The 16,303-nt window shown below is 44.1% G+C and overlaps 1 protein-coding gene across 1 annotated transcript in view; it reads left to right on the top strand.

The window, feature by feature from the left end:
- Positions 1-1,751: 1,751 nt before the first annotated feature.
- The window catches only part of OCRL (OCRL inositol polyphosphate-5-phosphatase), a 34,540-nt gene continuing 19,988 nt past the window's right edge, over positions 1,752-16,303 (top strand). The window contains exons 1-7 of the mRNA XM_072430657.1: positions 1,752-1,864; positions 2,188-2,303; positions 3,126-3,205; positions 3,815-3,853; positions 9,932-10,045; positions 11,854-11,967; positions 15,519-15,633. Coding sequence (XP_072286758.1) covers positions 1,820-1,864; positions 2,188-2,303; positions 3,126-3,205; positions 3,815-3,853; positions 9,932-10,045; positions 11,854-11,967; positions 15,519-15,633 — 623 coding nt within the window. The 5' untranslated portion in view covers positions 1,752-1,819. The remainder of the gene's footprint in view (positions 1,865-2,187; positions 2,304-3,125; positions 3,206-3,814; positions 3,854-9,931; positions 10,046-11,853; positions 11,968-15,518; positions 15,634-16,303) is intronic.

The following is a 16,303-nucleotide window of genomic DNA, read 5'->3' as shown; positions in this document are numbered from 1 at the left end:
GTCCAGGATTGTTCACGCTGCCACACATGAAGCTCCATCAATATAAAATGTTACATTTCCTCTGCAAGCTGTGACGTCCCAGCCAAAGCATTTTGTGACAGCAGATTGTTTATATTCGGCGTCCTCCAGGGAAATAATCCCAAGACGCACATTATGCATTTACAGAAATTCATTCGGGAAGTCTTTACACTTTCCAGGTTGCATATCAGCTTGTTGCTGTGTGAAGATGTCAATGAAATCTAATGTCATTATTACCGAAGGTGACACAAGAATGAGATACCTGAGTTATGTCAGAGGCACGGCACGCAGCCAGGTAAATCGCAAGTTTGTAGTGTTCATCCTCCAGGAATGCAATTCATCTTATTCCCATTTAGAGTCCAATGCACCCAAATCTGACATTTGAGTGTTTGATAGATGCTGGAGAGTTTACAATGGCCCTGATTTAATAAAGCTCTGCAAGACTCCAGCAGACGCACCGTCATGGGTGATCCGGGGTGATCCAGCAAACCTGTAAGGGATTTGCTTTTAGGTAGCAAATGTTTTCAGTCCTGAACCTGGTTTCAGGTTTGCTGGGTCACCCAGGTTCACTCATTATGATCTGTCTTGGAACGCTTTATTAAATCAGGCCCAATGTATTTTATATCTGGATGACTCGGCTGGAGAGATCTCTGCGCTGAGCAGGAATGAAGTTTAGTTTGTTAATAGGTTGGGGTCATGGTGAAAGTTGCAGGAATCTCAGGAAATCGCAGGATTACCTGGAAATTCTTCTTGCTGCAGCAGGAAAACCCAAAATGGGGGAAGATTCATTTTTTTTAACAATGTATGTGAGTAATCTCTTTCCATTGCCCTATGACAAAGTCCGCTTCATTTTCCTTCTGAAACTTTTCCGGGACCGGTGACCTCACATCTGGGGGTGGCTGCTCTTCCATTATTTATCTTCTTGGCTGTATCTGATTATTTTTTGGGGGGTGGAAAAGAAATGTTGGGGTGATGGGAGATCAACTTACTGCAGGGTAATCAGCAGTTTCTCCACTGGAGTAAAAAGATCGCACTGATGTGTCCTCTGCATGGTGAGGTGCAAGGTCAGCAGCTGCAGCAACTCATTAAAGCTGGAGATGGCCATGCGGGTGGCAGCACAGAACTTGGCCGGATGGCAGCGCAGATTTTCATAAAGGGCCCCAGAACAACATAAGTTGAGTTGGATCCATCTGGCAAATCCAAAACAGGGAAAAATCTCCAAATATGTGTAGCTCTGGGATCTACTTACCACAGCTTCTGGGTACAGGAAGTAATGATGTAAATCCGTGTCCTTAATTTATACAAACTCCTCTTATGACGCTTAAAAACGCCTGGACAAGCGATGGTAAATGCCAGCAATTGGCAGTGGTTTTTATCGCTTGTCATGTGTCACTTTATCCACTAGGTGGCAGTAATGTAGCGTCAGTGAATGTACAGGCAGTGGACGGCTGGGTGTAATGTCTCTCTTTCCCACGAGATGGCAGCAATGTAGCATCAGTGAATGCACAGGCAAATGACAGCAGGGTGCAATATCTCTTTTTTCCAGTAGATGGCGGCAATGCACTATCATCAAATGAAAGGTATGTTCGCCTTTCGCCACTAGGTGGTAGCAATGCAATGACGTGTATACAGAAACTAGGACAGCGTCGCACATGCCCGCTAGATGGCGGCAGTGTAGCGGCGATGAATACTTTGAGACTGCAGTGCCTTTCTTTTTCCACTCGGTGGCAGCAAGCGGCGCGGCGTGATGACGTCAGGCAGGGGACGCTGGGCCGGGAAGCCGGGGACGGACCGGTGAGGGATGGAGAGGCCGAGACCCCCGCCCAGGGCGCACGGAGCCCTTCCCGTATCCTTACCGATACCGCGTACTGTCCGGGTGTGGCTGCGCGCTGCATTGTGTGTGTTGTCACCGTGTTGTGCATTGTGTGTAATGTCACTGTGCGGTCTCCGGGTGTCGCTGTGCGCTGTATTGTTTGGTCTGATAGTCGGGGGGTCTGGTGACAGACATAGGTGGACCTGTCATGCTGTGTCCCAGCTCCTGAGTGTGTACAGCTCTTCTATCATTGTTATGTGCGGGCTGGAGCTGGGCGCTGACATTCCCCATCACCTGACTGAAGCTTGTAATATAAATCTATGAGGCTTAGACAGGTTTTCCTTAACACTCTCCAGGCAGCCAATCAGCTTTCCCTGACAGCGGTGCATATGGTGGAGGGCAGCGAGGTGACGCTGGGGAGGAAAGTTCCCTGTATGCTGATACTGGGCCACCAGAGGGACGGACAGTACACGTGAGTACACAGAACACGCTACATGTATGTTACGTGCAATACTGTGTGTCTGATTTTCTTTACATTGGTCCGCCGGGCCCATCCAGTGCCGGCCCAGGGTCCGCGGGGCCCATCCAGTGGCGGCCCAGGGTCCTCCGGGCCCATCCAGTGCAGGGTTCTCCCCAGGCCCTTTTAGCTGGGTGCACCACCCGGCACTTTTCAGCACCCACCCAGCTGTTTTTGGGTGGTTACTAAAGAGTTTGGTCACAATACAGGGGCTGCCACCCACCTACAGTTTCTTCCCACCCGGCTTAAAAAAATTTCTGGGTTGAGCACTGCAGTGGCGGCCCAGGGTCCGCCGGGCCCATCCAATGGCTGCCCAAGGTCCACAAGCTTAATCCAGAGCCCATCACTGCTCTGCATGCTCCTCTGGTGTAATTTGCCATACGGGTGGGTCTGCAGATGTCTCCGCCCACAGATAGAGGAAGCCCCGCCCCTTCTAGTTGTACATTGTAAATCACCTGTAAAGATTGCAGGTTCTGCTCTTCACTCGATTGTTGGACTTGAAAAGAAGAAGCAGCAGACTGAGGAGGTCATCCCCCTGCTCTCTCCTCTTATCAGCATGTTTCTTCCTTCTCTCTTTCTAGGTCTGAGCTCTGCTTTGCACGTATTAATTGAATAATGTATAATGATATGAGGGAGGAGGAGAGCAGAGTGCTGACCTCAGCAGTGTAATGATGGCCGGTCATTGTCTAAGGGAATGACCGGTGACACAGATTGATATATTTTGGTGTTACTGTGTTCCTTCTCCTCGCTGGTAACGTTTCTGCTTTATATTTTCAGGCTGCACATTCGCACTCCGGGGAAGGTCGCAGCCAACGATGAAATTCTCCCCATCACTAATAACTTCAGATGTGTACAAGGTAAGAAATCTTCCATTGCTGGGGTCACAATAGAATTGACAAGATGATTAGTTTATGATGGGGGAGGTTTAGAACCCCTTCTGTATGCTTCATGTTGGACAGTAATGTTTTTTGCATTTTAAACAATCTTTATATAAACAAACTTTTTGTACAATAATTTTTCCTTTTTATTTTTTGAATACAATAAGTGTATCTGGCAATTACAGTTTCAGACAGATGAACACTGACACCTTCAGGCTGCACTGGTATCTGCAGGCTTGGGGTCCTCCTTTGTGTCCTATCTGCTCCCCAATTACTGACATTGCAAATCAAAGTAGGAGGAGTCAATACTGCCAATCTAGAAAGCAGTGGGCGGGGTCAAGTGCTGATTGACACGTGCTAACACCTATTTTTGCAAGCACAGCCTACATTAAGAGTGACAGCTGTGCTCAGTCAGTGACAGGGCCTCTTTAATGCATCGTTGGGAAGCCATAAATGAAAATAACGAATTATAACACTGTAATTCTGTGCAACTCGTCTGTCATGTTTGCATCATCCTTATCCTTCCTCAGCCCTCTTCCCTTTTCTGTATTCCTCTTGGTCTGATCAGTTTTCTCCTCTCCCTTCCAGAAGCGGAGGAGCCTCTTCTCATCGACATCTCTACTAACAGTACGTATTCCTCTTACTGTACTTATATCTGCTGTCAGTTTTTAGACTCCACCCACATGATGGGCGGAGCCTCCTTCACTCTCTCAAAGTCTCCTGCATGCCTGAACCTTCTGCTCCCCCTCTGCACTCAATGGTTACACCCACCGCCCAATAGGCTTCCACAGAACGCAGTAACATTGTGGGAGAAACCATTGCTAACAGAGGGGGGGGACACAAGTATTACACTATCAGACTTGTCAGATGCTTGAAATTCCTCAGATGCCACAGTGAGGATCTGATAATATTTTTTTGATCTTTTTGTCGGGCTTGTCTTTTAAAGAAAAAAAAATCTGGCAGCGGTTGCTTTATTTCTTTTAGATCTGCAGTGCTTGTTGTTGGAAGGAATTCTTTAAATATCTGAATATATTTACATGTAGACCGCCCTAGGTAACGCCCACATGTGATGCTAAGCCTCTGATTGAAAGAACTGACATCCAATGAATAAAAGGTGCGGGGCCCATGGACTGTTATGTTGGAAAGGGAGGGGCTAGATGATGATTGACGTCCCCCAGCCAAGAAATGAGATGTTATTTCAGCATTGGAGAGTGAACGGTGCTCATATTGTTCTCCTGCGTTCCTTACTGCCCCCTTCATTGAGCCCCCTTCCATTGTTAGCACCCGTGGTGCCTGAAATATGTGCAGGGGCCACACTTTACTCCGCACGCTGCTTACATGGCTGTGTCATCCCTGACCCGGCATCTCCCTTATCAAGTAGATGGCCACTCTTGCTGATGCCTGAATAAAAATGGTGCTAGTCAGTCATGAGGTCTCTATGGTTGGAAATAAATACGTGCAAGGGCCACACTAACACATTACCGAACATGCCTGCACATAACATATGGGATTTCATCACTTTGACACCTAGTGTCAATTTAAAGTGAACCTGTCTAAAGAAAACTTTTCTGGAAGTTCAACTTTATTGGCAGTCATTGCACCCTGCAATTTAGCATGCACCAGAATCCCCCTCCTTCCTCCTGGACCTTCCTGCAGTCTTGTAAAATATTCAGAATGCAGATACAGTCTATTTCTTACACTTTCCATCGCCATGTCTCACAGTTCTTCTGTGCTACCAATCCAGAATGTACCAATCAGCACTGTAGTGGCCTGACAATGTTGTTTTATATGACATCCTCCGGTGACAGGTGCATTTTTACTATAATAGACATAGGCATAAACTATAATAGATTTTAAAGTCTACCACATGACCTTTGTCAGCGCCAACACAGGTAAGATCTGTAGGTGAACCTTACAGCCGGATACAAGTATTATACCTGCGTGCAATATGAGCCACATGTAAAGTTAATCCGATTACAAAAGCTGCCGTCACATGACGTCCCCGAGTGCTGCGACTTCATTGTTTTCTGTGCTTCAGTGCTGATCTCCTGCACTCTGAAGGTATCAAATGTCCAGAACTGAGAGTTCAACACAGGAAATAACTTTCAGGTCTTCAGGGAACCCCTTCTATAACTACTAAATCACTGCTCAAAGTATATTAGTGTGGTGGTCAGTGGGAAGAATTCCTCGTACATTGCTGTCTATTGGGAAGAATGTCACCCTTACAGATAGCCAAAAACATCACTGGGGTCACTTAAACTGACCTGAGAGGCACAAACTGCTTAAGGAACCCCCAGCGCCCTATGAGGAACTCTGCTTGAGAAACACTGGTGTTGTTGCTGCAGCACTCCTGTGGTTGTTTCGCAATGACAGGACCTCTTTAGGAAGCTTAGATATCAGATAGTGGCTTTGTATTGGCTGAATTTATAACGGGGCGAGGGTCGCTGGTGCAACATTCCAGGCTGGAGAGAGGGACGGCTCCTAAACAGTTGGTGCTGGATCATATATAACACGCGTATCGGCTGCATACATAGCGGAGGTGGTGCGGCTGTGAGCCCGACTGGGATTGTGTTTTTTTTTACTGATCTATTCCTTTCTGACTTTCTAGATGTTTGAGGTTTCCTTTAACCCCCCCCCCCAAGCAGTGAATCACACTCGGTGACGCTAAAAAAAAATAAAAAACCCACTTACCTTGTTTCTTTGACGCCTCCTTCTCCCGACGACATCGGTGCATGCGTCGGTTCGTGCGGGAGGCACGTTGGGAAATTGAAATATTTTTGTATTGGATTCAATACAAAATAACTGTATTGAATCCGATACAAATAAATCTATCTATATATATATATATATATATTACTGTATAGTTATATATAAATTTATTAAATATTGGAAATATTTCGGTGAATTATGCCTAAGAACTAAAGGCCTACAATGTAAAATAAATTTCCATGCAAAAAATTTGTAACTTTTTTTGCATGAAAATACAGAACAGAAAAAGAATGCTAGGGGGGTTATTATTGAACAATTGGCAAGGTAACATACACAGGCAGTCGCTGGTATTGGCTCTGCTTTTTTTTTTCTCCCCTCCATAATGTAGGATGGGTTGGTATTATTATTATAAAACAGTATTTATATAGTGCCAACATATTACGCAGTGCTGTAAATTAAATAGGTATATAAGGAAGCATCTAGCTGCCAGATCTATAAAATGGCGATCAATGATTGCTCATCATATCATTGATCTAAATGAATCTTCGCTCCTCCAATCACCTACTAATGGCTTCCTCACTCATAACCTCATTACACGCACGGCTAAAAGACTTTTGTAGAGCTGCCCCGACTCTCTGGAATGGACTCCTCATCCTATCCGGCTTGCTCCTACTTTCTGCTCATTTAAAAAAGCCCTCAAAACACAACACTTCAACCTCACCTACCCGTCTTCTGTCTCCTAAACCCTCACTACTTCCCACCATTCCATATCCCCCTCCTATTGTGTGATTCTTCCCCCACCTCTTAGATTGTAAGCTCTTCGGGGCAGGGTCCTCTCCTCCTCCTGTGTCACTGTCTGTATCTGTCTTTCATTTGAAACCCCTATGTAATGTACAGCGCTGCATAATATGTTGGCGCTATATATATCCTGTTTATATAAAATATTTAGAAGCTGCGTTTACTTGAATGGAGTAACCATTAGCTGCCTTTCTAGCGATCAGCAGACTTCACCATCGTGGCGATCATGACAAAGGTGTGGATAGTAGAGTGCTGATCCCCACTTTATAAATGTGAACATGTTGCTGCGCAGAAATGAAGCTGACATTATTATTAATAATAAACAGTATTTATATAGCACCAACATATTACGCAGCGCTGTACATTAAATAGGGGTTACAAATGACAGACAGATACAGACAGTGACACAGGAGAAGGAGGACCCTGCCCCGAAGAGCTTACAATCTAGGAGGTGGGGGAAGTAACACACAATAGGAGGGGGATATGGAATGGTGGGAAGTAGTGAGGGTTTAGGAGACAGAAGAAGACGAATAGGTGAGGGTGAAGTGTTGAGTTTTGAGGGCTCTTTTAAAGGAGCAGAAAGTAGGAGCAAGGAGAGGACCCTGCCCCAAAGAGCTTACAATCTAAGAGATTTTGTATGGAATGGCCGCAGCCTCAGAAACACGTTGGTCATGCGGCCGGTGATCTGTAATGTCTCGGCCTGGCTCTTCAGCTGTAAATTTCCATCACAGGCTGTGCAGTGCCTATAGCGAGCGATGCTTCTCATAGGGTGACACATATCTTCCTTCATGCCTGGGCTTCATGGGAATTTCCAGGCCACATAAAATACCATCTGCAGAATATGGAACCTCTGCAAGCAATCAAGGGCCACTCCGCCCACCAATCATGTTTTATCTCTTCCACAAAACAGGAAGTAGATTTTTAGATGAGCACAACTTCTCCTCTTCCCCTTGAATGTTAATGTCCCTTTCTTTTTATTTCTATTTACCATTAATGCTGGCCCAGCTCCACCCAGATTCCCATCTTATTACACTAGAGGAGGAGGAGGGGAATATTATAGCATCACTTGACTGATCGCTCTTTTGGAGCTGCTGACATCACATCCAATATGGAGTTGTACCCAAACCCTTCAATGCGATGAATCGCCCGGTGACAGGGACTTGTTCTGATTTGGATGCGAGTCGAGGGACAATATGACAAATGTACATTCAGCCATCTCTATAAAGAGATTCAGGGTTATTTTTGTCCCTCATTTATCATGGAACCTTCCTGGTGCTCCGCTCTCCCCCGCAGCACTGCCTTTTTTTGTAACCTAACTGGTTGTGTCACTATGGTAATAATGATCTCCGTAATACGGCTCCAGCTTTATTCTGCACCTCCCTGTGTTTGTCCTCATGAACCCGGAGGTTTTCTCTGGCGATGAGTTGTTGCTGTGACTCACACTTTCCAGGCTGTCGGAGAATTCTAAAGAAACCTGACGAGTATTTATAATCCTTTATAACGAGCAGCATGTCTGCATGACCATGGCCCTTCCTACTGTCACCTGATCACCAAACATTAGTTGAGGGGGGGTAAAAAAAAAAAGTGATTGGTCCTTTAATGATCAGCAGATCGCTCAACAATGTTGTGGGACCCTTTCCCTGATGTTAAATGTCATCTGTGTGAATCTGTAAAACTGAAAAATATTCACTCTGGCAGTGATACCCCTCTCTGCTATAGGGATTCATTCTTGGTTTTACCCAATGATCGGAAGGTAATAAAATTGCCCTTTGACTCACTCCTCCTGCAGCTGGCGCTGGATAACGCTCATAATTTGTGGGCGGGACCTTGGAGTGCAGGTCCGGCATTGTACATGATGACATCAGAGAGGTGGGAGTGGTCAGGAAAAGGCTTCCAATGACGTGAAGAGCAGGAAGCCTGCAGTTGTATGTAATACAAGCCAGGCAGATATAAAAGGCTCAAATCAATGCAGCTCTGTAATCATAAATAAAACAATAAATGTGCTTGTTAAATGCTACTGAATGCATTAATATGTTATCAGCCTTTCGTGGTCCCTGCAAAGCAGGGCTGGAGCTTAAGTGGAAGAAGCTGCTACAGGAGCCCAGTTTATTCATTTACAAAAGCATGCTGGTAGAAGAAAGGAGCAGAGCGATAAGGTCATCATTCCCAGAGGAAGGGCTCATAGGAAGTAGTTAGAATCATTCTGAATATTCATCAGAATAAGAACATCTAGTGGCTAAAAAAGTAGTACTGCAGGGCGCAGCTATGGATTAAAGGTGAACATTTCAGCAAGCAATGCTTCCTTATTTTATGTTTTAATAGACTTATTATTCTGCTTTAATCCTGGAACTGCAGTTCCTTCTCTAGCAGACTATAAACTATTACCTATAAACTTTAGTTTATTAGACTATAAACTATAACATATTATCTGAGTTACTTCCTAAACCCAGGAACAAAGCTGTAACAATTACCCAACAATAGGAGGCGTTTTGATGTCCTGGTCATGTGACAATGACTGGGCCTATTAAGTGGTAGATCCAAGTGCTCTCATTCAGTTAGAGCTCCCCCTGCCTCCAGTGTCGGGTATTACCACGGGTTGCAGCAAAGATGCAGCACTGGCAATGGGAGAATCGGATTTAAAAAAAAAAATGAAAATCACCTTGTTCTGAATTTGGAAAATGCCCCTTACTTCCTGTCCTTTGTCCAGTGTCATACAGAACAGGAAGCATGTGGGGACACAGCATTAGCGGATAGAAGATCCCTTTGGCTGTGGTTATAGATTCTTCTTTTCTGTGGAAGTTGACAGCTTTCCCCTGCGTTTTGATTTACAAACATCTGGAGTTGCAACACTGGTTTCCTCATGTCGCTGTCATAAAAAGTGTGGCTGTACAACAGTAATATCTTGTGTTGTAATTCAGTTACTGAACGGAAACGCTGAATCTGGCTTCCTGCTTGTGAGGTCACAGATGTAACAATTCCTTGGAATCGTTATCATGCCGGAAAGGAACCATCCTGGACACATTCTGGTGCGCATCTTTTACAGCTGAGTCGTCTCTTGAAACGTATCCAGGTTGTTCCATCATTAGCAGCTCCCAAAAAGCCACCCTGTGAATGTTTCATTAGCTGCTGTTATTATGATTATTTAAATTTATTTATTATAATTTTGTGAGTTTTTTTTTTTTTTTTTTACCTTTTTAGGTGGCTGCAAAGTCAGAATTCAGGCAGATCCGTGGTCTGCGGAACGCCTCTTTGAGATCCCCGATGAGGAGAAGTGTATAGAGCTGCTGACGGAAATGAGACTCATCCAGGAAGGTAATGGACTACAGGGTGTCCCCGGGGGTTGCTTAATGCCACATGGCATATGCACTACATACAGTGCAGTTGTTCATTCACTGTGGTGCCATTTTTCTTTTACATGCAATCCATCTGTCTGAGTTTTACACAGCTCTGCCACACAGCTCTGCCACACAGCACAGTCCTGACGGCTGGAGAGCTGATCTTTTTTTTTTTTTTGCGTAGTTATCCCTCTGCTATCCTCTTACTGGACAATGAAAGGAGAAGTAGCACAGTGATGAGCTCATCTCTCTGTCACTCCTTCCTCCTATTAGCTTGCCTTTTGCACTGCTGCATAGTTGATTGGCCCCATGTGCTGCTTCTTTCTAAACTTTGCACACACAACTCGCTCAAATTCAGATACTTTAGCAGGTTTCATAAAAAATAAAAGCAGAGCTGTAATGTGTGACAGAACTGTGCTAATCTCGGAACCGGGTGGACAGAAATTTATTGTGCAGGTTGGACAGCTCTGCTCGATACATTTCATCTCTTAATTCACTCATCAGGAATTCAGCATTTTTGCATTTTTTTTATTGTTTTACTTTTTTTGTTGTCTTCACTCTTTCTTTTTCTTCTGTTTTGTAGGACGTTCTGCTAATCGGTTAAAACCATTAAACAAAAGTTAGTTCCCTCGGCCCCAGGTCTTCTGGTTATTCCTTCTCCTCTGTTTCGCTGCACACTGTCCAATGCTGAGGGCCTGTTTATTATTCCCGTATGAGTGCTATGTTGCCCTTTGCTGTGACTTCTGCTTCCTTATCTCTACATTCAGGATTAAAAAATCTGACAGTTCAGGAAAATTCCACTTACATGTCCTGGTTGTTGTGTGTGAGGGCCTTTATTGACTCGTCTTCTAAGCCGTCAGTGTGGGGGCCGATTAATCTTCTGATAGTTGTATAAGATTTGCTGGTCAGTTCCCTTGTCTCTGGCTGAAGTTTAATGCTCATAGTTTGCTTTTCTTGGTTCTTCTTCCTTTCTGTTTCTGCTGAACCTTCCATAATTAAAAAAGCTGAAAGGGGGGGAGGAGCTACACAATGATGCACGTCCTCCAGCTAGGAAATGAGGCGGGCTCTTGTTTGCTGCAGCTTTTAATGTACACTGTGAAGAGGGGTGCAGTGAAGCAATTTCAGTCCTGGAAAGGAGACAGTAGAACTGTGCAAGACTGGAGATAGTTGGAGGGGGCAGAAAATATAGCCCAGTAAGAAAACCGAGCCCAAGCATTTTCTTACCTGCATTATTTGCACACTGTGGAGTCAAACTGCTACTTCTGCACATAATGCAGCAACCATACCTGCATTCATCCCCCTCGCATGGTGCCCCAGTGAGCAGTGCTGCTCAGGTAGCATGAGCTTCAACTTTTGGTACTTTATAGCGGAGCAGAGTTGTCACCCCCAGTGTGTTAGAACAACAGAATAACCTCCCCTTCTTTCACTGGTTCGTTCTCTAGTCCACACAGAGAACCTAGAACAACAATAACAGGTTGAGCCCAAGGTGGGGTTTAATTTTAAGGATCTCTGTGCTGTAATGTAGCAGCGGCAACCCATTCACTATGGTTCCCCAGTCTGTTTAAGTTGTGATTTCAGTCCCTTATGTCATGGAACCCATATGGAAACATTTTGGGAGGTGCCAGGTCCTGGGCTGCTTGGCCGCTTTTGTGCCACTGCATGGAAAGTGGGTGAGAGTGCGAATTGGTTCTATTGAATGAAGTGACAACATTTATAGCTCATCCAAAAAATTGGGCTTTTTAACTAACTTTTTTTCTCAGTCTGTCAATGTTGTGTGTCTTACAGGAGCGGGGCGGGGCAAAACCATCCGCCCCGAAAGAAAAGAATCATCTAACTGGTACCAGTCCGCAGAAAGGGTAGGGAGCGTGCCCGGGACTTCAGCAAAACCTTCAGGTTCAGGTATTTACCCGCTTAACAATAAAAAAGTGAACCTGTCAGGAAAGCTAAGGTTGGCATTATTCTGTGATTGGAGGGAATGCAAATTGGCTGCCCATACCAATCCTATGCGCTGGACTGAGATCTGCAGGAACCCTAAAATCTGGACAGAGCTCCTGGTTTTAATTAGAGTGTTGCTACGCCCCCTGCTGCCTCATAAACAAATGAGAGCTTTCAGCAGGCAGTAAGGTTGTCTAAATAGTTCAGGTGGACAGCAGGGGGTGGGGAATTTAATAATTTTCATTAATGAGGATTATTAAGTATTTCAAAGTGGATTTGCTATTCAATGAGGTAAATACAATTGCTGCATGTACCTTGTGACCTGAACGCCAAACATTTCTGTGCATGGCAAAACTTAAAACGGAACTAAGCCTGCTATTACTTAACTATTCCAACAAATAATTCCCGGCACGCACAAGGGAACCTGTCCTTGTTCCATTGCAAGTGAATGGGATTTCATTAATTCCTGGCACGCGCAAAGGAAGCCGCGATTGTCTGCATTACCTGGCAGCCAAAATTAACACCGCACAAGATATTTGCCAAATACCTGGAGTGATCAGGCAGATAAAAAAGCCTTTATTGCAGAAGGGATATCGCCTGCCCGCACTACACCTGCCTGAATAACATCTCTAAAAAGTAGGATTTGAGTTCCACTTTAAATTTGATACTTTTGTATTTGTGGAACCGCATATATTTTTTCCATTTATTTTTCCCAGAGGGGCGATTTTGTTTCACTTTTTTCGGATACCCAAAAGAAAGTGAGAGAACATTTCCCAATAGTAAGGGGGAATTCCCTCTTGGATAATTGACACCAGAACCACTGTCCTCGTTGGAAGATTTCTCCCCCTGTTCTGGTGAGAGCTATAACTAGCATTTCCCAATCATTGCTTTTCTAAGTGACTGTGGTCACCAGGGGTAATTCTCCCAAGCAGGTACACCAACAGCAATGATTTCTTTTGATGGTGCTGAAGCCCAAATTAGAGGTTGCTCCTACAGGTAATTGTAGAATTTGCTCTGAAGTTACTGAAAGAATTCCCCAGATGTTGAGCAGATGAAAACGGCACTCTATACCCAAATTTGATTCCTCATTTCCCCCTTCATCAGCATGCAAATACATTTCAATTGCCTACAGTGCTCAACCTAGACATTTTTTAAAAGTGGGTAGGAAGAAGTTATAGGTGGGTGGCAGACCCTGTATTGTGACCCAACTCGTACGTAACCACCCAAAAACAGCCAGCTGGTTACTTAAAAGTGCTGGGTGGTGCACCCAGCTGAAAGGGGCTGGGGAGAACACTGCCATACCTTCTTTTAGATCCACTGACATTGCTAACTCTCTGTGGTTCACTATACATTGCAAGCAGATCATGATTGATGGGAGGGGGGCTGACATGATTCAAGACAACCTATGCCCTAAAAGGTTGATTTCAGCCAGAAAGATTGGACAATCGTAGGGAGGCTGAATTTGCATGCCTAGGAACCGCCCACATGTGGTGCAGAGCCGCCATGTTTAATGAAGGAGGTGGGGCCAAAGAGGAAATGGATAGATTACCTCCAGCCAGGACATGAGGCAGCCTCTATCTGGCAAGCTGCAGGTTCTATTGAACATTGTGAGAAGCTCACAGTGTGCAGACAGCAATTTCAGTCCAGGAGAGGACCCAGTACAACTGCAGTACTAACGGTAAGGCTGGAGGGCAGATTTAACACGGTTGATCTGGTTGCGTATGCATTATTTTAGCCCTGACATTCTAGCCACTACAACATGCCGTCTACACATCGATCATATCAAGCTGTTTTTATTGGGGTGAATGAAAAAAACTCAAAACCCATGTTTGAGGAGTGCAAAAGTGATATCATTTGCTTTGTTTATTGAATTGAATCTGTTCAGAGTTCACTTGTTATTTTTACATTGCAGCTTACAGTTTTTATCAAATAATGTGGTTCACCTCTATAGCTGTGTTATCTGTGGCAGAGATAAGAGTGTCACACAGTTCAGCATATACACTGCTGCAGCTTAAATATTAACTACTAGTGACTCTGTAAACATTCATCACACAACATTCACACCCATGTCCTGCTAGCAATCTATGACATAACCACAACCACACAGTGTGTGAACTTTCCTGTAAAACCGTCATTAGACAGTGATTAGGACAATGTGCCAGGCAGAGCTTTTAATATTTTATTGACACACAAGCTGTAAAAGTGAGAGGATTTCATTGGGTTGCTGTGTTGTCAGTTTGGTTACCGATCCGGTAGATGGTGGTAATAGTGTTCTCCCTAGCCCCTTTTACTCGGGCTCGCCACTCAGCACTTTTTAATAACCGGCCGGCTGTTTTTGGGTGGTTACTGAAGAGTTGGCTCACAATACAGGGACTGCCATCCACTTACAATTTCGTCCCACTCAGCTTAAAAACATTTCTGGATTGAACATTGGGTAATGGGCAGGAGTGAGCATTTTTAAATCAGATGGCACCTTCTAAAAGCTGGATATGAATTTGCACTGGCATTTTAAATATCATTAAAGAGTGCGTACACTTTTATTCACCAAACTTATACTCCTGCAAATGTTCTTTCCATCCTGTGCAGTACAGATGTATATACTACAGAGCTTGTCTGCCATCTAAGGACACAGCATTATAGACGTCTTTGGGTGCTGTACTGTCCAGATGCAGGCTGAATAGAAGATTTGTGGCCGGTAGATATCAACAAGTAGAAGTTTGACTCTTGTGAACTTGATAAGTTGGCATCTGAGCTGGAGTTTAGATTCGCCACAGTATACAGCAGATCTATTCCACCTTTTATCATTATTAAGTGATCCTTGAACACCAGCCAAGTAACTTTGCAAAGGCATTATTGATGCCATTATTCTTCTGACAATTCTATATTTTGGGAGCTGGAAGGGCCACTAATTTACAAAGATCTGTCTTAGGGAAATATCAGAATATTACTGTGTAGTATCTATTACCAGCCCCAGTTAAAGGAAGTCAAATGTACATTTATTGAATTCTGAATGATCTCCTAAGCTTCTCAAAGTGATATTATGGACAAAAAAAGCCCATACACAGAAGTGATAAGACTGTTAAGCATTCAATACTTCCCTTAGTTTTGAATACCTGTGTTCCATGACGTCAGCTGTGGTTCCTTTGTCCCCTTCATTACTAAAGTGAGGTGTGTGATGGTGGATGGATCCAGGGCTTGCATGGGAACATCCAACACCCATGGAAATATAAAATGCCAAAGTCTTAAAGACTTACAGTGATGGAATGAAGGGAGGTTTGGGACGACGTCAGTAGAATTTGGAGCGTTCTACTCTTGTAGGGACCTGTTAAAAAAAGTGAACGTGATGCTATTTTCTTATTGGTCAGTTGTCCATCACATTTATAAGACCAACTCACTTACCAACCAAGTGAGTTGGTAGTATTCCATGGAACTTCAGTTGTCTATATCTCTGGATTTTACATGTAGTTTTTTCTTGTGGTTTTTACTAATCCTTTTTTTTTTTTTTTACTTCTTAGGAAATTTGCCCTTTGAAAACAGCTCCACGAACCTTGAAAACAGACGAAATTTACAGAACCAGCAGGTGGCACGTAGGGAGCCTCCACCTCCACCTGCACCACCAATGGAAAGGCGGTAATGTATATTAGCATGTAAATATAAACCTGACTTAATGTTAGAAAATAAAGAAATTGTGTGCTAAAGCTACACATAATAGGAAAGGTGCCTTCAGTTGCTGGTTAGTGTTAGACATTAGTGAACACAGCCAAGAACTCCACAGACACGGAGACATACATGAATGTTGACATTTCTTAGCCAGCATCAGTCCAGAAAGTAGGTGTTGACTCTGGAAAATGCCAGAAATTATCAGTGTTTCCCAACCAGGGTTCCACCTGAGGTTGCTGGGGGTTTCTTGAACAGTCAACAGTTTGTGCCTCTCAGGTCAGTTTAAGTGACCCCAATGATGTTTTTAGCTATCTGTAAGGGTGACATTCTTCCCAATGGCCAGCAATGTAAGAGGAATTCTACCTACTGACCACCACGCTAATAAACTGTGAGCTGTGGATATAGTAATTATAGTAGGGTTCCCTAAAGACCTGAAAGTTATTTGAAGGTTGAGAAACATTATTCTAGAGAGAAAAGCAGATGAATGCATTGTCTGTGGGAATACTGTGATCTATGTGCATGGTATTGCATACCTGTAAGTGTTAAATACATTACTGGCAATGCTTTGCTTAGCAAGGAAAATTACATCCCATCACACCCTCTGTAGCTCACAGCTTGCTCATTGCTGGGAACCCAGATT

Source organism: Pyxicephalus adspersus, chromosome Z (genome assembly GCF_032062135.1).
Source record: "Pyxicephalus adspersus chromosome Z, UCB_Pads_2.0, whole genome shotgun sequence".
NCBI classification, from domain to species: Eukaryota; Metazoa; Chordata; class Amphibia; order Anura; family Pyxicephalidae; genus Pyxicephalus; species Pyxicephalus adspersus.
This window is presented reverse-complemented; position numbering and strand designations above follow the sequence as displayed.